Below are 21,989 nucleotides of genomic sequence, written 5' to 3'. Positions count from 1 at the left end.
TCTCCCCCGGAAGTATTAAATATTTTTATCAGAATGATTTCAATTGGTTTGAAGAATTATGTAACAGCATCTAATGAAGCTCAAACATCAAAGTGAAGGAACAAAAAGAAAAATATATTTGTTACCAGAGGAGGACTTATATTCATAAACTACACCTCATAATGATGATTAAAGCTATGGTCTACCATTTGGAATATTGGTAATTATTATGAACAACGTTTATACATTGATTGTGGTCCTGTAGTCCGATCTACACAATATGAATAGCAAAAAAGAACCAAAAAATCCATTTAGTCCATCAGCCGTAGGCCTGCATAGAAATTGAACAATGGGCCATCCATCATGGGAGGCTCCCATTGGCTTGTACCCTCCATCAAATCCCCTCGTCCCCCCTGCTCCTCATCTCCTCCAACTCCCATTCCCTCACTGTAAACTCTGAGTGGCTAGTGATAAGCGTAGCAGCTCAGCTACCAGAGCTTTTGTTACCATGGAGAAGGAAAAGACCAATACCAAGAAGAGGCCTCTGCTCGCCCGAACGGAGAAGGGTAGAGAAAACGTAAGTGGAGTGAGTTCGAAGGCAGAAACCAAGAGGATGTGACCTATGTAGGAACCAAAGATGAGTCAAAATCGGGGATTCCTTTGAGCGGTGGAGAATGCTATGCCAGGATTTGGGACTGAAAACAGATGCTGAGAAAGCAGACTTTTTATTCAACAGGTCATTTTTGCGTTTTATTGTGGTAGATGTTACATAAATAGCCTCCATTAGTCGGTGCCAATACTGGCTTATGACTGTGAATGTGAACACATGTTAGCATACGTTAGCCATGTTATTTTAAACACTTCTTGCTCAGCCAGAGGGGGTGTGTCGTTAGGAGGAGAGGTAGGGTGATACAAGCTCAGGGGGAGAAATCGTGGAACATAGAGGGGAGGGGTTTGATTTTCAGAATGTAGACCATAGCTTTAGTTAGTTGTACAAATTAGAAAAGTTTACAAGGCACTATTGTTAGGTACAGGGGCTTTCTGCAAATTGTTGCCCATTATATAGCAAGTGTAGATCGGGAGATGGGAAGCAAAGAGAAGAGAGACATGTCCAATTTTATCCACCAGCCATCGATATCTCGCTCTTTCACACCAACAAATGATATTATATTACATAAACTCAGAGAGATGAAGACAGTGAGCCCACAGGTTACATGCTGTACACAGATGTGAGACCCTGGATTAAACTACATTAACTGTGCCACAACAGTCCCTACTTCTTGTTTGTTCGGCGAAGAACAGCCTTGTCAATCTCCCTCAGCAAAGTCCCCTTGTTGTTATTGATATTGGCTTTGGCCGTCTCCAACACAAACTCAATCTTCTCCTGGCTGAAGGGACGCTGGAAGGTGGATAACTCCGCCATCTTTGCTTTGACCTCCTCTGCATCTATAAAAAACAGTGAAGAGCTGTTTAGGCTCCAATCACCTGTTCTTCTTCTTGAGAACTAGCGCTTAAAGTTTCTTCTGGAAAAATGAGCAGAGATGAGTACTTAGGGTGTTAGGAACTGTTGCCTTCCTTCTCCGTTCCAGAGAACGATCCCCCCACCCCCCCCACCCCCCACTCCAATGCCAGCCAGCTTGCACATTACCTGCTGTTCTGTTCTGTTTCAGAGCACACCAGTGATTCGTCAGTGAACCCTAGAGTTGGTACAGTTACGTTGTACGGGACAAGTCGTCAGAGCAATAGGTAGTCGCCCTTTGTCTAATTTCAGTTTCTTTAGTTGGCACGGCGCTGTTCAGTTGTACTGTTGAACCCACGCACAAACAAATATTCTCTTATTAGACTGTGAATCTATACGTTTTTGTGAGTGCTGTCCAGGTGTGATTGAATGTTTTCGCCGCTGTTTTGGACCGGACAGATGTCATCATGTCACGCTGTCACAGCACTCCTCCTGCTTTGGTGAGTTGTGCTCACACTTGCATCATTCTGTGCCCGAATTCCCCTGAACTATTCCCTGGACCAACTTTTCAAGTGGTCCCGGGCATGGACCGGTGATCAGCCACAGACTCATTCTCCCCCGGTGTAATACTGAACGCCGGAGGAAGTCTTTTCTTCCGGTGGCCATCAAACTTTATAATTCATCTCCCCCGGTCAGGTAAGGAACAGTGGAGACACTGTATCCTGAGAACTTTCACTTTATATCATAACTGCACCACTTTATTCAGTTGTACTGTCACTTACTTCAGTAAGAAATGCTGCTACACTTTACTCTGTCACTTTATATCACCACTACATACCTTTATTTAGGGGTACTGTAACTTACTGCTGCTACACTTTACTGTGCTTTTCTGTAACCTAGTTCTGTAGGAAATGCTGCTACATTTCACTGTGGTTTACTTTAACGTATCTCAGTTAAACGCTGCTACACTGTACTCTACTGTAACTGACTGTAACTTACTTCAGTAAGAAAGGCTGCTACACTTCACTGTACTTTACTGTAACTTACTGTAACTTACTTCAGTAAGAAAGGCTGCTACACTTCACTGTATTTTACTGTAACTAACTTACTTCAGTAAGAAATGCTGCTACACTTCACTGTGCCATACTGTCATTTAGTTCTGTAGGAAATGCTGCTACATTTTTAACACTGTTATCACTTATCGCTCCTTCTCACTTATTTAGTTTGTACTTATTTTATTTCAGTATGCTGCTAAACTGCACGCTGCGTATTGTTGTATATTGTATATACCTACGCTTAACCACAATGTCTGTTGCACTCTGTCACACCTGGTGAATTGTTTGATTTATTTCATGTTAGCTTTATTTTGATTTGATTATGTTAGCTTATTGTTACTATGATCCTTTCCCAACTTTCCCTCTGGATACATAAAGCTTCTTGAATCTTGAATCTTGAATCTTGAACGGAACACAGTGTTCACACTAACTATATAATCCGGACTTTGGGGGCAATCTTGCCCTGGAACAGTCCCAGGTCCCTAGTGTGACAGCACCCTTATTTTCTTACTCCCGGATTTAAATTAGTGCAGTCTTCTACTATTCATATCAAACTCTAATATTGATTGTGTACTCGCCTGTTGCCTTTCCAGATGATCTTGAGATATGCATTTGAAAGGAACTCCAGTGTGTTAAGTCCCTTTATTGAGAATTTTAGACCTCTGTGTTACATAAACACAAAAAAACGACAACCCAGAACTTAATTTGCAACATGCATGAAAAAAAGTCTGATCTACGGTACACAACACATCAATTGATTGATTGATTTGTGTAAGCAAATGTATTACAGACCTGTTTCAATATATTTCACTTGTGGAAAAAAAACGCCTGTGACCATACATTTAGAATTACTGATCACACTTGGTTAGGATAGAAGACAGAACTACTTGGTAGGGTTTAGACAGCAAAACTACTTGGTTAGGTTTAGACAAAAAAAAATACTTGGTTTAGGTTTAGACAACAACATTATTTGGTTAGGTTTAGACAACAAAACTACTTGGTTAGGTTTAGACGACAAAACTACTTTGTTAGATTTAGACGACAAAACTACTTGGTTAGGTTTAGACATAAAAACCACTTGGTTAGGTTTAGACATAAACACTACTTGGTTAGGTTTAGACATAAAAACTATTTGGTTAGGTTTAGACATACAAACTACTTGGTTAGATTTAGACAACTAAACTACTTGGTTAGGTTTAGATGACAAAACTAGAAACAAGAAAACACCTCTGCTACCGACACCTGGGTACAAAGAGAAGCATAGCTTGACATGAACACCCGCCCATTTCAGCTGTGGCAGGTAAAACAGTTGCTCCTACTAGCCACTTTGGCTGGTTGAATTTAATTGTAGTCAAAGGTCACCCGAATTAATAAACTGTTGGCAAAGTGATACAACACTTCCGTGTTGCATGGACAAAAAAACAGGTAAGTTGAGAATCAACTAGAGAAGTAGATCCAGCCGTGAATAGCAACTACCGATATGTGATGGAAAGAGAAAAGAGTCTTCAACGACAAGTGGAAGGCAGGTAGAGAGAGGCTGACATATGATGGCATTAGGAAAACGAAGTACTGCGCAGATTGGATCTTCTTACAGCAGGGAAAAAAAGGGGTTTAGTTTGTGATTTCTAAAACAAACTTCAAATTTGAAACTGTAAAAGAACTTGAAGTTTCAGTAACTCATCTAATATATGTGTATGATGGTCTAATGTTTTGAGATGCACCTGTACGTTATTGCTGCTTAGATATCCTGTATATAGAGTAATTACTGCGGCTTTCAATTACAAATATTTAAATCTTCTATGTTTTATGAATTATATGTATTTGAATTGCATTAGGCTTCAGTGTTTATTGTTATAGATAAATTATGTATTTAATCAGAAAGTATTCATCTTGCCAGGTTTTCACTCTAATTAATCTTCTACATCCCTGTAACATTTTTTTCAATATGGATAAGAAGCTGCCCTTTATGTAGGGTATTTTGTTCTTAATATACTATATATACAAATTTGTGGCTAGTGAGAATGCTGAGTGACTAGTAACTTTTGAAAACTACTAGCCACAGTGGCTGGTGAGTAAAAAAGTTATTGTCAAGCCCTGAGGAGAATGCATTGATTGACACAATTGTATGTTTTCTATTTGTCTTGCCTAACTTGAATGGTCCCTTAATGATTTTTGCCTCCAAAGCAAATCTGCTTCTGAGAAGAAAAGTCATACAAAATCTTGGTGTGTAACAGACCTTTGCAGTTGCGTCTGTTGAAGAGCGGCATGTAAATGATCCAGGGCTCATTCTCTTTTCCCTCGAACACGTAGCAGTCCTTTGGCCAGTCTCGCTCCTGCAGGATTTTCTCATCTATCTCTGGGAAAGCCTTTTTCACCTTGGCTGCATAGTCTCTGGCAAGAGTCAGAGTCTGTGAAGAGAGCAAAGGGTGAGCGTTGTTTCACAGCTTTCTTGCTCTGGAACCGCATCTGGGCGATAAATCACACTTGAGTTAGACACAATGGCCCTCATTCATCAAACGAACGTACGGCAGAAAAACGTGCTTACGACCATTTCCAAGAAAACTTCGGCATTTATCAATTTGGACGTGAGTGGGAGCTACGAACATAATGAACAAACCTCAGCTGTCATTAAGCATAAGCAGTCACATATTAAAACAGATCAAAACGGAGTCTTAAAACGAATAAAAAAAAATAAAAAATTGTGGTTGGAGCAATTGATTGTACTCATGTGCGTCTGAAGGCACCATCCATGAATGATTACGCATTCATCAATCGCAAAAACTACCACTCGATAAATGTACAGGTGATTTGTGATGCCAAGCTATCGCTTTTAAAACATCCCGGCTCCAGCCCCCGCGACCCCGACAGGGACAAGCGGTTGAAGATGAATGAATGAATGAATGAAATTGAATGGCACGCGGCTGCAGGAAAGCGCACTGCAGAGCCAAAGTCATCTCTTTGGTTAGTGGCTACCCTTGATAAATTGCATTAAATCAAACAAGTTATCAGATGATTAACATTTTGGTATGGTTCTTCTAGGTGAAAAAGGTTATCCCCTAACGGAATACCTAATAACCCCGCTGGCAAACCCCGCTACAGAGCAGGAGCGCAGGTTCAACAGTGCGCACACATGCACACGGGTCACAGTGGAGCGCTGCTTAGGGTTGACTGCCTCCATTATTCTTTTTTCATACAGCATTTTATGGGCCCCTTTTATTCCACTCTTAAGACTGCCAAAAAGCACATCTTTATTTTGCTCCATCTCGGATGTCAGGATGCAGATCTGTGTGTCGGAAATGTTTCTTTTCGTACCAGCGTTTCTCCTCTCCATGTTTGACCTCAGTGGGCGAGGCCTCCGAACCAGGAATATTTAAGGGCGTAACATGTTAATGAAGATCGAATTCAGCTGCCGCATTTATCAAGGCCCGCTCATTCATACGCTGAGATTGGTCAGATACAAATGTTTCATAAATCACACGTGTGTCCTGTCATACGACCAATTCTGCGCTCAGATCTGCGCCCATTTTCACTTTCAATGTTAGCCGCACGTGGCTAACATTGATTAGCTCGGAAACATAGGTAGGCTCCCGAATTCTCCTCGATTATTTCTGAAAACAATTCTTTCTAAAAACGATTCTTTCTAAAAACGATTCTTTCTGAAAACGATTCTTTCTGAAAACTCCGGCCAGAATAGAGATTTTGAAAAACTCCGGACGATTGACACTCCGGATTCTTGACGTCATATGAACACAAATTAGTGTAGACAAAAATGTTTCTGAAAACGGACAGGTGTGCACGATATTTTTTAAAATGAAAAAAATTAAAATTAAGCGAAATGTCCATTTGTGAAAATAGCCACAGCCACGTGTAAATGTAGCCCCAGGCTTACACTTTGGGGCCTCGTTTATAAAACTGTGCGTAAGATTCAAGTCAAAGGTGGCGTACAGACGAAACAAAACATTTGCGCATTAAAATACATATGCATTTCAGTCTCTAAATTTGAAAGAAAGTTGCATAGTTTCGTAGGGAAGAGCCATGGTGTGAGGACACTGGTGCAAAGGGTTTTCATTAAAGCATCTAAAATTAACCATAGACCTGGTTTCATTATATCCAGTAAAATAGATTATAATAGTACAATAGTTGTAGTAACTTTGATTTGATTGACACAGACACTACAGTACCTCAAAAATGTTTCCAGCACTGTACTCTGGTGCGATAATGAGGTCGATGTCTCTCTTGTCTCCCAGAAATGGAGGGTAGGCTACGTTAATCAGCAGCCCGGCATCTACCAGTTGGACTCTTTCTTTAGAGCGGAGGCAAGGTGGAACCGTGGAATCTGCCCAGCAACACAATTTAACATTTTTTCAAATCAACCAAACTTCAGGCAAGCTTGTTTTAACTTAATCATTCATTCACTTACTTATCATTTTCTTTTCTTCTATGACAGGAGACATTGTGTTGCATGAAAATGGCAGCTGATTGAGAGACAGTTGCAGTGGTGGTATTGCATGTCGCTGAAGGGGGTTCACATAAATATTTGCATTCACCCTGCCACAAGAGGCCCAACTCCTGCTGCAGAAAACATCCCCCAAACCATGACACTTGTAACTGACTTCTTCACACACTTTGGGTTCAGTCCTTCCTCAGTCCTACGCCGAAACAATGTGTCCATCAGAGCCAAATAAACTGAACGTCCTCTCATCACTGAAGTCACTCTGGACCAGCTCTCCTCTGTCCAAACAACATGCTCCTCAGCAAAGGCAAGTCTAGCCTTTTTATTATTTCTGCTGATAAGAGGTTTGGTCACTGCAGAGTGGTCCAAAAAATCTTAAACCACAAGATACTGTGCAGAGACAGATCCTTGCCCTGTTCAGAACTGAACTGGGGACCAACTCCAGCTGCAGTGTTGAGCCAATTCCCCATTGATAGTCTTATGATAATACTGTCCTCTCGTGTTTTACGTGGACGACCGGCCTTTTTGAGGGACTGAATCTGTGTCCTTGTAAAGTTTAAATTTTCTTGAAATCACAGACTGTGAACGCTCAATCTCTCTCTGATGGCTGAGAGGGTCATCCCTTTGGCCTTCATCTGGACAACCTGCTGTCTCAGGGTTTTAGTCACCTTAAAACAGCTCGCCATCTTGCAAAGTAACCAGGAGAGCTGCCAGGATGTGTCTAACAATTAAGGGCGCACTCACACTGTCCATCCGTACCGTGCCCCGTGCTTTAGGGTACTTGTCCCCCCCTCCCTCTACCCCCGCGGGCCATGCCCGTTTGTACTCACACTACCAAGGCCTCGCGCTAATGCTTTTTGCGTGCCTATATGTCATCAAGCCGTAACACGGTACACGCATTGATTGACGTCATCGCGATGCGTCGCTTTGTTTACAAATCTTTCCATAGACCTCAGAGTTTTTGTGCGTCTTGTCCAACTGTTTTTGAATATTTTCATCCGACCAAGTCTGCAGTAAACACTCCATCTCCTTTCGCCGCCACTGTTTCAAATGTCCGCGCATGGTCAGTCCTTCTTTTTTTCTATGTCTGAACAGGCGCACATAAAATTATGTCAGAATCGCCGTAGGCCTCGTGCTCGTGCTTGTACATGTGCAAACGTGCTTTACAAAAGCCCACCTCTCCCAAACGGGCCGTGGCCGGCAAGCGTACCTAGGCACAGTACCGTGAGACATGCTTGGGCACGGTACGGATGTGAGTGCGCCCTAAGGCCAGATTAACGCCAATAACTAGGAGGGATCTAAAAGTGTTCTCTAATTCTGATATCCACCGTATAATCAGAGTTTTCATACCGACAGACCAGGGGCAGAGCCAGACATTGTGAAAATCTGGGGCTTAGCCCTGATATGGGTCATGCCCGCATCTGACTCTCTTTAAAAAAAGGACTCAGCACTGAACATAGGACCCGGGGAACATAGGTACGCTCCCATTCGGAGCTGAATACAGCCAACCCAGACAATCGGCAGGGCTTTCGTCTACATGCAAGGACTTCATTATTTGACACTTTGGTTTTATTTAACATGACTATAAAACATTATTACTACATTCATAGATCAGAAAAGACAGAAAAGCATTATAGGTCCTCTTTAAGCTACGCCAATCAGCTGCTGGCTATAGACCTCAGGAGCACTGTGTGCCCCAACTAAAAATTTTAGGGGCACAACCTGAAATTTTAGGGGCACACACAGTAAATCAATAATAGATGCAGAAATTACAATGTTCTGTTTCAAATTTAGTGTCACATTTTTATAGTGCAGTTTTGAAGATGAAACATAGAAGATAAACCAACAGCATCATTGTCATGACAGTACAATATTCATTGCAACAGGAAATAAACCGGGAGACATGTAGAATGTTTATGTTTACAACTTTAAAAAAGTTCGATAGCTTCATTTTAACTGTAGAGACCGGACAGTATCGACCTTCTAATCTAAATTGCGACAAGAATGTGAGGAAATTTTATATCCAAAATGTCAAGTATTATTACTTTTTTCATTGCTACTATTTCTGAAGAGGTGTGTGTTCTCACCTTGGTATTGGTAGAGGAAGTTTCTGGTCGTTCCCCACTCCCATTTCATGATCATGGGAAGGACTTGCTTAGTAAGCAGAGAGACTGGAGAAAATACATTGAAAAGAATCACACAAGACGTGTTTACAACTCATTTAAATAGAGTGGATGTGTGCGTCAACAACTTTGACCGGCCAGGCTGTTAATCTCCAATTCACTGACCATGTGTTTTGAAAGCTCCGTCTTCCAGACTCTGGCTCCAGGTCTCTACTGCTGCCAGCAGCTCGAGACTCCACTGCTGAGAAAGACCTTTTCTATCGTCTGAACTATTTGACTCGCGCCACGCTGACTCATGAGTTACCTTCTCTGGAAAAGAAAATAAACTAGTGAAAACTGACATTATTTCTTCACAGATATGCAAATGGGAATAAAATATTTAAGAGTAGCTACAATATTAGGGCCCGTCCGCACAGAGACACGTTTTCCTGAAACGCACAACTTTAGTAACGCTATGGCCGACCATCTGCACACAGCCGGCGTTATCGGAGCCTGAAAACGGGATCGTTTGAAACCGGGTCCAAGAGTGAACCGCCCCCAGTGGCGTTGTCGTCTGGACGGTGAAACCTCATACTTTGTTAAACGATCCCGTCATCTCCCCATCTCTCTCACCTCTAACCCCATGGTGTCACATAACAAAAACAGTGCTGCTGCGTGAGAGGAACGAGACAGACCCATAGACTGTTTACTGAACTGGATTCTGAGCCACATGCATGGGAATGAATTAGGCCAACCATATATTTCTCCTTTACTCTGATGCTCTGTGCTAAATTGGTCGCTAGTCACTTTTTATAAATAAAGTTGCTAAGAAGGTGTGAAAAGTCTTTAAATCTAGTGAGTGCTTTGGGACGAGGAAGGGGCTCACAGCAGGACCCTCTGCTCGGTGAGGACAATAACTGCAGAGTGATTCGTGCATCAGACTCCAAAACAGCCCAAAAGTCTCCAATAACACCAGAAACGGTCGACAGATTTCTCTCTAGGATGGAGGTGGATTTCTGAAGTCTCCAGATTTGGAGAGAAGCTCTCGGTGTTTGTATTCTACAAAGCGTCTCTTCTTCTCTGTTGTGTAGTTGTTGCAGTTAAAGCGCCACATCCAGGCCTGGCATGTGTACTACAGCGTTTTGAGTCAGTATCACTGGTTTCCTGTGGATGCAGGTATTTCATGAGCCGAGGCTGTGTGGACGGGAAACCTTTTAAGAACGACGGAGGGAAAAAAAGTTGTTTTCAATCGCGTAGACGTAACCTTAGATTGCATCTACAGAAACAACTAGAATACTTAACTTCATCATTGCCACTACCTTTTAGTATTTCCTGCAGCTTGTCCAGGTCAGACAGAGCAGTAGGATCCTTAATGTTGCTTCTGGTGAGGCCTACAAGTGTATCAAGGGCAATGTATACAATCAGGTAGTCTTCAGCAGCACTGTCTATCTGTCCCGGTACTGAGGCAAACACACAAACACACACACACACACACACACACACACACACACACACAGCAAGAGTTTTATGTTATTGTATCTTATCTTCTAAAAATACATTTTACGTATGACAGCGTCAAACTGTGATCACCATTCAGCCAGGGAGGGATGAACTCTCTGATTGCCTCCTCATGAGCCAACGCACAACCTAGAACACCTGCATGGTTTAAACACACACAGTTTGACAATTGGGATTAATATGCACACATGATCAACAATCTACCGAATGAATTCCTGCAGATATTCTATGTGTAGTCTGTGATGCAAAAGCATAAAAAGACACTAACTGCACCATTTAAAAAAAAAAAAAAAAAAACATTCTCTCACTGAGCTTTGTGGAGATTTGTATACATGAATAGTTTATTTTTGTCACAATATAACTAGTTTTGTTATTACTCACTGTGTAAATATAGAAGTTAAATTAAAACGATTTAGCATGCTTTCACATTATTATCAATGTAACAAAGATGTCATAATTAAAGGATGTTGCAGATAAGCTCCATGTTAAGATGAGAGGGGATCTGCGGCTGGAAATGAAAAGTTTCAAAGTAGGGTGTGAACGAATGAGAAAGTCTAAGTCTAGTTATGGAAAGTCTAAAGCCTGGACCAGGGACTGCCTCAGCAACATTCTGAACCAATCACAATAACCCAGTGAACTTTATTGCTGTATAAATCCTTCGTAAAGGGAGGGCTCTGGGCTCTTTCTGGCTCATTGGCTGCAGCAACAGCTTTGCTGATTCACAGGATGACTGTGATTTCTGACCCAAGAGAGACCCCTTGGCCAAATAGACTATCCTTTGCTGTTTTTTTATAATAAATGAACACTATTTTCTCCCACCATGTTGGTTATTTCACAAGCTTAAAGTGGGTGGAGCTAATTAAAAATTCAACAGTATTTAAATCCAAATCTAATGACAGCTGGTAGATTGTTTTTCATTTCAATCAAATTGAGAGTTTTCTGAACTTTTGTCTCCCAGTTAGTGTCTCCCAAATGTGCCAATTGCGCCATCCACGTGATGATGATGCGAACCCACTAGGGCTGCCCCCAACCAAGGATTTTCTTGGTCGACCAAGTGAGCACAGCCGCGAGCTATAAGTCTGCCTCCTGTTAATGACACCGGCAAATTACTTCAGATTCTATTTCTAAATGTGTCCGAAAAAAACAGCAAGGAGACTGTCGCAACATTGGCAGGTAGCTAGGCTAGGCTAACGTTACTTACATGTTGAGATGGGAGGTCATGTTTGTCGTGGACGAGTGAGGCTAAGTTTTTCTTGCAAAGTTTGCATGTGACCTTCTTGGGGTCATCCTTGTTCTTTTCAAAGTGATCCCATATTTTAGACGGCTTTGCCGACATGATTGGCTATTAATTATTAACTAATAATAATAAGCCCGATGTCGAAGGGACACTGTCAGGAACACTGACAGTGACTGACTGCCAAGGCTTCCTGTATCTGGTCCTTCAAATTAAAGCCCTCCAGCCTTTTAGGCTCAATACTAGCCACCAGTCACATCTATTTTCACATAATTTTGACATGGCATGAATCCAAATGGTTTTTTTTCCTGCGACCAATGGACCAATGACATTTTGCTCAGCTAATAATTTTTGATCAACCAGTGCTTGGTCGACTATTTGGGGGCAGCCCTAGAACCCGCCTATTTTAACATTTTTCACCCACTGTTTCCTTTTTCTCATGGTTTAGCTAACCACCGTTGCTGCATTCAACCTGTTGTGGAAGTCCGGGATACGTCTCCTCCATTGTTGACAAGTAGTGCTTCTGCTGGCAGAGGAATCACATCACTTGCATCTCCTCCTCACCCCCTCCTCCCTTCTGATTGGCTGACACTGCCACAGCATCACGTGATTAGGCTGAAAAGTTCAATATTCTGTACTCACACCTCGGAGGCATTGGACTCTGCTTTTATCACATCTATCGCTTCCTTTCTGGACACGGCCCAGTTCAGACCAAAGATTGGCGATGGGACTAAACTGTTTTCGTTTTGACTTAGGCCAAAAGACGATGTCGCCTGCGACTCAGCTCCTCAAGTTACCAGCAGCTGGTTTTAAAATGTAAGGAACGTCACCTGTTTCAACAGCCAATCAGATTGTAGCAAAGTCAGCTGGTAAAGTCACTTACAAACTGTCAGCTGGTCAATATGGCGGTTTTAAACTGGCTCAGCAAGCGCATGAGAGAGAAAGAAAACGAGACAGAGAGAGAGAGGGTTGAGTTAGCTAGAGAAAATATGAGAAGAGGGAGTGCCGTAATCGAGGACAAAGCAGTCAATCAGGTAAAGAAAACTGTATTTTCTATGTTTCATCACAAATAGAAATGCAGATGTAGCAAATATCTCAGTATCTCTGTCCTCATTTACATTTAATGATGCGACAAATTATATACAGTTACAAAAAAACCTGAAAAGTCAGAACTAAAGAACAGAGAGAGTTGCTATAGAGTTATACATCGTCTTACCTCGTCGCATTGGTGTGAACTGGCAGGTTTCAGAACGTTGGCAGACCTGCACATTGCAGGTAGTTGCAAGTTTTGATGCAAATCTTTGGTCTGAACTGACTTGGTATGTTACCTAAGATGAAAACGCCCTAAGTGGACAAAATATATATAAATAAATATATAAATATACACTTTTTCCCTGCACTGTCTGCAATTTTCTTAACTTAACTTAACCGGTTACTACATTTTCACAGAGGTTGATACCCAGAAACTTCCTAATAAAAAAAACCCGCAAAATAATACAATAGGGACTACCACACACTTCCAGTGGATCATAGTTTAGAGGGATTATTTTTGCATGAGTTGATACATTATGTTGTATTTTTGGGGATAATCCTACTCATTGTGCCTTAAAAAATAAAATCCAGGTATTAATTGGCTTTCATGTCTTGAGTTGCTGCATGTCCATACTTCTCCGTGAACACAAACCTTGAAGTTTGACCATGTCCATCTCTGGCTTCTCCTCCAGCAGCTCTCCATTCTCCAACTTGCTGCCCAGGAGAGAAGTTTCAATGAAGAGACCCAGCTCTGTGAAACCAGCCTCATGAGGGCTCACCTCGAACCATTTCCCTAAAGGACAGAAAGTCTCTTTACACTTGCAAGTCAATAACACATCAAAGGAATACTTCACTGGTGCAAACATTAATCTGTGTTGAAAGTGGGTCATAAATGGAGTCGAAAATGTAACATAAGTTTCTAAAATGGTGCCTTCTTGACTGAGAAAAGGCAAAAAGTGACTTTATGGCAGCAAAACAACAACTCCCATAATGCACCACATCCTCAGGCATGTCCTCTGCCTTGGCTGTAGCAGCCGCAGTAGACGCCTCCCTTCTGGAGCGTACCTATGTTCACCGGGTCCTATGTTCCCAGAGTCCATTGTTTCCCGTGACCTTTGTTCCGCAAGTCCTATGTTCCCGGGTCCTATGTTCCCCAGGTCCTATATTCCCTGCTTTGTATGTATAAAAATAACAGACTCTTCCCCAGTCTGTTATTTTTTCCACAATCACTGACGAATATCTCGGCAAATAGGCCTATGAAGACCTCAACGCTGGCATTGCGTGACCCTGTGCCGCAACAGCCAATCAGCGTTGAGATTGCGGTAAGCCTCAACAAGGTTCTCTGTGATACATCCAAGGGGTCATCAAAGCCATTAGTGTTGCAGTACTTGGGGGAAACCAGACTGTTATGGTTATAATATAATGGTGCCCTTTGGCCTCTATAGTACTGGAAAGCCAGAAGAAGAAGAAGAAAGCTGTCAGTGCAGAGTGAAGTGTATCCTGGTTTGATCTACAGTAGACCGGGCAGCACCTGTATGGCTTCAGAGGTTAAATCACTGACGGCCTCATCTCACTACAAGACAACGACTCTTTGAAGAGACACACACTTCATCTGAAAGTTCATTTGTGTTCTTTTAAAAGCATTCAGATCCCTGGTTAGCACTAGCATAACTTCCTATTTAGCAGAGTAGGCTGAGCCGGGGGTAGCTTCAGTTAGCTAGCCGCCTCGGCTGCTACCTGCGATTGAAGCAATGGAGCGATGATCAAAAATGTGACAAATGTGATCAAGCAAGGCGACACTCCAGGCGATTTAATCACCTCCATCACTCTGGGTGTGAATGCGCGGTAACACTTCTGCTTAAAATGGTGCACAATTTAAATTTTGACGGCATTTAAAGCAGGAAGTGTTAGAGGTAGATACGCCTCTCTTTCGTCTCAGGGGGAAATGAGGGATTGATGCATGACCGTTCAAAAAGATGACTCGGTTTCTAAAGACATAAAGCTTAATGCAAACTGGTAAAGTATTCATTTAAGGTCCTAATGTGACAAGTGCATATGCATGGGTTTACCTTCTATGAGTCCATCTGAGTAGCAGTGCTTCTCTATGGCGCTGTAGATGGGGTAAGGGTTGGTGGCATTTCTGCTGGCCTCATCTGAAAGATGACGTAGGTCCATCTGATGAAACACAGATTCTTCTCTGAAAAGCTTCACTTTTTCATAACAGAGCAGATATTAGATGGGACTTATTAAGAGTACAAGTGTGTGCATCTTTGCCCTGGTACCTGTTTCATGATCCCAGCAGAGGTCAAAACTCCCCAGACATCGGAGAGAGAGAAGTGCTCCTCCTTTGCCCTCTCACTCAACCAGGCCAAAGCCTCCTCCAACTCAACCCCAGGACCTGACAGCTTGGACAATGCTGTGTCCATGCTGTTGCTCCACTGCGGGTCGCTGTAGATGGAGGACATGGACCTATGACAGGAGACGTAGGTCAAAAGAAAGGGTCATGCAGGTCATTCACGGCATGGAGGGGACTATGGAAAGAGATGGTTCAGGGGCCGTGGATCGATCATCAAAAAGATCTCTTTACAAAGGGTTGAGAACCAGCCCACAGTGAGGTAACCAGATCTAACTGTGAAGTAGATTTAATTAGTGTGAGAGAGAGAGAGGTGTCTTGTTCCTGAACCTTAGTTATAATACCTTCATACAAAATACTATTGCACCTATGGTCACTATCAGCTTGCAAACTATATCAGGGTTAATACAAATAAAGTTTTTACACATATTTGCAATATGGCATTCCATGTATGAGTACGACAAGTATCATTGGTTATATACCGTATTGGCCCGAATATAAGACATTCCTCCCTTTTTAGGAATAATTTTCAGAAAAATAATTTTTGAAGACCAGATCCAAGACAAAAAAACTAGTATGTGTTTTTTAATGACTCGTGTTTCAAGTGTAATTATTTTTTTTTTCATATGTTTGAAATAAAGCATTCATTCATTCATTCATTCATTCAGTATCGAATGAGTAATCCAATGATTTCAAACCCACCATTGCAACGACCAAAACAAAATGAGTCTTTCTTCATGACCAATAGCATTTTGTTAGGGTTAGGGTTAGGGGTTAAGGGGTAGGGTCAGGGTTAGGGGGTAGTAATAGGCCTATTTCCCATGGAATTCGGCACTATTTGTGGAAAAAATGACAGACCGGGGAACATCTGACCTTTTCTGTGAAAAGCAGATAACATCTCACCTTTAAAAAAAAAAAAAAAAAAAGGGTTTTGACTTCTTCGGTCACATACAAAGCGGGGGACATAGGTACTCTCCTGTTTCTCGGCTGCTTGACAGCTGTTTGACTTTTTTGGGGGGACATCCCTGTGTCTCTCCGTGTCTCATGGTCCTGTCCAGGGGTCTGTTTCACAAAGCAGGTTCACCAAACTCTGAGTCTAACACTGAACTCTGAATTGATCTACTCTGAGATAGGAAACTTTGTTCTCTCTATAAAAAACTCCCATTTGCAAAAAAACGCAGCGCAACATACAATATCTGCTGGGATGTGAGAGCATTACTTTGGTTGTTAATGTTGGAAATATAAGGACGGATGAGGCTCTGTATGTAAATGATAGTCTGTGACATAAAACGGGGTTGTGCGTATCCCGAACCCCTGCCGTGAAATGCACCCCCTCGCATTATAGGTGATATTCTGGATCAGAAGGCTGTATAGGGGTAGTTTATATAGCGGTAACCAAATTAAAAGCACACACTTTTGAACCTATGAATTGCAAGAAAAGCTGGGATTATATTTAGGAAACAATCCATTTAATTCATTTTGTAATTATGGCTGCAGTACATTAAGGACATCTATACGCGATCTGATAATCATCTCCCGACGAATATTTAAATATCTGTGCAGTATTGCTGCACCTTCATCCACAGGATCGTTATCAAAAGCACATGCCATGGTAGTAAAATAGTCACTACCGAATATAACTTCTAATGTAGGCCTACTGAATGATTTTTGCAGTGACATAACTATACTACGCCAAAACTTGCCCGCTGACTGAATGAATGAGGAAATCAAACACCGTGTGTGGCTGAAAGAGGGCGGAGACAGAGAGAAACTCAAGGTTTTCTGAGAAAAACCTGGTCCCGACCAGGTTAGTTTCAGAGAGCATGTTACCATGGTAACTGACCGAGAAGTTAAGTTACCTCTCTTTGTGAAACAGGCTAGAGTTACCCCTCTGTCTCTGGTTTGAGTTACCTCCCTTTGTTAAACGGAAAACTCAGAGTTTCCCTCATTTCAGGGTTAACAGACTCAGAGTTTTCACTAAACCTGCTTTGTGAAACAGGCCCCAGGTAAGCTAGTTGTCTCTGTAAAAAGTTTCTCTGTAAACTGTGTTGTGATTGACAGGCATTGAAAGGAACTCGTTTAACAGATTTTTGGCGTCATCTGCTGTTTTGACTGTATATTGACATGTAACTCTTACACTGTGAATCAGTGACTCTGTCTATAGAAGCACTTACTTGGCCATCGAAATCTAGACCCCAAAAATATGACCACTCCCCTTTTTCAGGCGAATTTTAGGGGAAAAATACACTGTCTTCTATTCAGTTGAATACAGTACTGTCTTACTTCCCAGTAAATAAATCTCAGAATGGAATCCAAGCATTTCTTCTGCTCATTGTTCTGGCTTCAGCTATCAATCATGCACTCATGTTGTATGTGGGATTGTGAGAATATTGTTACCATGTTGAACCAGAAACTCCTCCCAGGTAGAGCAGAGTGTCCAACAGATCTTCCTTTTCCATCTGGTAGAGGGAGCCTACCAGACCCACAGCTGCCCTTTGACCCCCACCTGATGCCAACAGAGCGATGTGGGGAACCGAATCCTTGTTGGAAACATGGTTGAGATAGATAATCACGTACAGCACGTTGGGAAAAAAGTTTTTTTTTAATTGCACAGTAAATCCAAAATGGCTGACTTCCTGTTGTGTTTAGTGTATGGCTCCAATAGGCTTTTTTAAAAGTCAGGACATGATACATGCTGGTGTAGTGGTGAAATGTAGCGGACAAAGGGTTAGTTGGTTGAAATTTTGTCAGGAGTGCTATCGAGCCATCTTGTTAAACGTGTTTTCACCTCTGAAAAAAATTCTGGAAACAAATCAAAGGCTCATAATTATCTTGAGACCCTGTACTAAAAAAACAGAGGTGAGCATAATTTTAGACCCTACCAAAATGGAGTTATGGGCATGAGAAGGAGGATGCGCAGCTAAAAAGACCATAGTGAAACACTTCCAGCAGCTTAGGTCCTGTCTCCATAGAGCCAAGTGCAAGGCTCCTGCAGAACCACAACTCTTCTGCTCACATTTTTTGTGCATCGTGTCCAAGGTTTTTTCTATTGTTTTTTGTGTTGTTTCATGCTTGAGGTTCGGGCATTATCCTACACAAACGGCAAATATCCTTTGCCAACATGTTGTTTACGCTGTTTATGCTGTTAGTATGTTATACAGTTTGTTGATCTGATTGGTTGATTTGGCTTGTATGTTGGTGATAGACAGATGGTTTATCCAATCAGTAACCAGTATTTCCGCCCCTTCCCAAAATATTTCCAAACAAGAGTTCCCATCAATCAATCAATCAATCCATTTGGGGACGTCGGGTTACTCGGGCATGGGCTCAGGAACGTGAACATTTCTACATCTGGTCAGTACTCCCGCACTACGAGAAAACACCACACAACCAGGAAGTGGCAACGCACTAAAGCAACCACCCGCCACTGAGCAGCTTTCATAGGAATGAATGGGCGCCATTTTTTTCGGTAAATTGACCATACTATAATATGTCCATCCTCTCAGGGCTGTTGTTTTGTTGTATCGTATGCCTTTTGATAGCACCATGGGTATGTATTGATCATGGCCTTTTTTCTAACCCTAACCAACTTTTTCATGCCTAACCATAACCGTCTCCTTTTTTTTCGCTATAATCGTTTATACCGATTTTTTTAGCCTTTATTATATAGAACAGACAGGAGATGGGGTGAGAGAGAGAGGGGGAGACAGCAAAGGGCCACATGTTGGAGTCAAGCCCGCGTCTACTGCCTCAAGGACCTTCAGCATCTTTACATGGGGCGACCACCCTAACCACTGTTCCACCGGCCACCCCTAAATCGTTGTTTTTTTGTGCATTGATGCACTCCCTTTTCGGCGGACGACTTCTGGTCCATTACGGCTTTTTTTTTCTAATCCTAACCATACCTAACCCAAACCCAAATGACAGCAACTTCCTGGTTGATCCAATAAGGAAGTGCCAAAAATTGCAGTTCTCTGAGTGTAGAGAGTGTTCTCAGGTTTCATAATAGAGCAGTTTCTCATTGACCCCAATGTTAAACAGACCGTTTCACAGCATAATTAAACCTATTTAAGGCCTGGTACAAAGAACCATTCTGGTCTGTATGTTTAAGTCATATCTCCATGACAACACTGAGGTGAGTACATGTCTTTGTACCAGGCTAGTTTTTATTTTATTGGAGGTTAAAGTTTATGAATAATTAATGGCATGGCCCTCGAGCTTTTAATTTCTTTTGCTAAAATCAGTCTCGTTATGTTGTTTTTTGTGCGTTGTTGCACTTGCGGTTTCGCGTCTTTTCACTTCCAGTCCGGTCCTGCAGTCCGTTAGCGTGTTTCTTTGCATACAAATTTCCTACAACTTTACATAGGATTTGCTGCGAACGTGTCCACGAGAACACGTTGCAAATATCGAGGACAACACAATGACACACTCCTAAAGGAAAAGAATTGCCTTCAGTGAAAGAAACAAAGGGACAAGACACGTTGTCTTTCTTTCTTACTGCAGTGCAGTTGATTCCAAGCCTGCTGAATGACTCCAGAACTACTTGTTTTCTCTTGAGAACATACTCCTGTTCACCAGCACACAGAGTCCAAGACTGACGGATGGGTTTCTGGAAATGATCAAAGACAGCGAACTGATTTAAACTGTTTTGAAAGTGTCTTGTAAGTAATCTGTATTATTGATTATCATTATTTCCTATTCAGAGTCCAGAGTCAGTTTCACACAGTAAACCAGAATAATACACATCAGGACAAAACACGTCTACACTCATTGAAACAAATATCCAAGATTTCAAATAGATCTGAACATATGTAATACACATATCTTACATATATACCCCATACATATTAATTACTTGATGTATTGTCCTGTTTGTATTTTGTATTTACTTTCTTTGTCTGCCTGTCCAATGTTTTTTTTACACATTGTTGTGTTTTTAATGGCGTATTTATTGTTGTTTTTCTGTCTGCTCAGGGACTGCAGATGCAAAATAGCGGTTAGCTAACTCTGGTACATGTGTAACATTGTGCATTGTCCCCGTCAAATAAACAGTAAACTAAACTAAAATAGACACAATTCAGCACAATAAAATATCCAACTGTGAAACATAATAAATTCTAAAAATGTCAGCAGTCGGGTTGCCAGGTTGGTTGCCGAGTGTGTCAGCGATCAGCCTGCACCATGTCAATGATGAGTCATATTGGGCAAAGACTCATTTGGACTGATCAATTAATTTTCCAACAGTAATTGACTAACTAGAGTTAGTCAGTCTTCAACTGGAAGTATTAGCTAGCTCTAAACTCAAAATTATTCCTTCTTTCTGTAGCAACAACAGACAACCCTGGCAACCAGCAATGCCCAATTTTATTGGCTGCTACAATGTGAACAGAACACGATAGAAAGTCATTGTCAAACAAAAATTAATTAATTAAAAACATATATCAATTCAGACCAAATATAAAGCAATACTTTCATTCTGTACCACTTAAAACGCCCAATGGGTGTATTTTTATTATTTTAAATATAGCTTTTAATAATGATTATACATATTCAACCTTTAAGATGAAATAAATGAATATGCAAATGGTAAATTGATGGTTTTCTTGCAGAAACCAAGTAAAATTACAGCATTTCAATGTGTTACAGTTAGACATTTTGAACTGTATTCACCCTGCCACACTGCATGCCACTGAGGGATTTAAGGGCGCTTAAACAGTCGCTCACAGAATGAGGAAAGAAGGCCAAGTACTTCCTGGTTTCTTTATTAAAAAGACAAAAGTTTATTTCCCATTTTATAGACAAGTACTAAGTAAACACACATGTTATCAGTGTAGGGGAACCTATGATGCAACTTCCCGGTAAAGTACATGAGAGAGGCAGTTGATATATACTATTATATATCCTAAATCTCACCTTAGAAATGACTGTATTCCCGTCCATGTTGTCATCCACTTTTGCAAGCACTACGGAAATCAGAAGCCAAATCACCAAGGCTGAAAAGCGTGTACTTCCAGTCTTCATGTTCAGGGTGTGGAAGCAACCCTCACTATTAAAGGAAATGCTACAGGTAAATCCTGTGTTCTGACTTCTCCGCAGTTACATTTCTGTGATGTAAGCTGCTCAGGCTTCAGTCACATGGGCAGACACCGGCGTGCACGGACACGACTGGGCCAGGCTGAACCCAAGTACAGATCACAGTAGCACTCAGACAATCCTGAATCCTGAACATAAAAGCATACCTCAGCAATAGCCTTGCAGGGTTATGTCTACGTTTACAGCTCACAGACCAACACAGTATGCAGTGCTTACTGTATATTGCGTTGGTCGGCAGTGTGTTGTATGAAACTGTTAAATCAGTTAATTTTGCAGTATGCTAGGCAAGGCTTACCCCCTGACCCAACAGTGGGTCTGCCTCATCAATCTCTATGTCTATGTTTTACGGGTGTGAGACGTAGCAGATAATGAAAAGAGTGTTTTGAAAAGCCTAATCAACTGCCCCAGGTACCAGCTCCTCGCATAGTAAAGTCCATTCAAGTGGATTACCAAAGTCAATCCAAAAGGAAGGAGCCCATTGGTGATTAGTTTTATGTGTAGGGACTCTTATCGTTCTACTGCAGAGGTTTGACGTTATTTTGAGCAGTATTAGTGATTAAAAAAGAAGTTTTAATGCCATCACCATACTACTGCTCCAAGCTAATCAGCGTTAGCCATGTCCGGCTGTTAGCAAGAGAGAATAATTGTTACACGAAAAAAACTGTCTCGATGTCTTGATGTATGTTAGTGCCGAAAAGTCCATTTTAATAA

General features: G+C 41.6%; 1 protein-coding gene across 1 annotated transcript; it reads right to left on the bottom strand.

The window, feature by feature from the left end:
* Nucleotides 1-498: 498 nt before the first annotated feature.
* LOC310964673 (cytosolic phospholipase A2 gamma-like) lies at nt 499-21,308 on the bottom strand. The gene is made up of 13 exons (XM_083937890.1): nt 21,099-21,308; nt 19,684-19,794; nt 17,583-17,725; nt 15,115-15,301; nt 14,902-15,007; nt 13,485-13,625; nt 10,639-10,704; nt 10,368-10,508; nt 9,235-9,378; nt 9,034-9,117; nt 6,675-6,829; nt 4,730-4,901; nt 499-1,425 (listed from the first exon to the last, which is right to left on the bottom strand). The coding sequence occupies exons 1-13, from the start codon at nt 21,204-21,206 to the stop codon at nt 1,253-1,255; spliced, it is 1,731 nt and encodes a 576-aa protein (XP_083794016.1). The 5' UTR covers nt 21,207-21,308; the 3' UTR covers nt 499-1,252.
* Between the last annotated feature and the right edge of the window lie 681 nt (nt 21,309-21,989).

Source organism: Echiichthys vipera (assembly GCF_963691815.1).
Source record: "Echiichthys vipera genome assembly, chromosome: 23".
NCBI lineage: Eukaryota > Metazoa > Chordata > Actinopteri > Perciformes > Trachinidae > Echiichthys > Echiichthys vipera.
This window is presented reverse-complemented; position numbering and strand designations above follow the sequence as displayed.

Excerpts from the sequence above, each read along its gene's own strand:
- LOC310964673 (XM_083937890.1), bottom strand. The coding sequence starts at position 21,206 with ATGAAGACTGGAAGTACACGCTTTTCAGCCTTGGTGATTTGGCTTCTG. Across the intron at positions 19,795-21,098 it reads GGAATACAGTCATTTCTAAG|AAACCCATCCGTCAGTCTTG; the intron begins GTGAGATTTAGG and ends GATCATTTCCAG. Across the intron at positions 6,830-9,033 it reads CTTCCTCTACCAATACCAAG|ATTCCACGGTTCCACCTTGC; the intron begins GTGAGAACACAC and ends GTTGCTGGGCAG.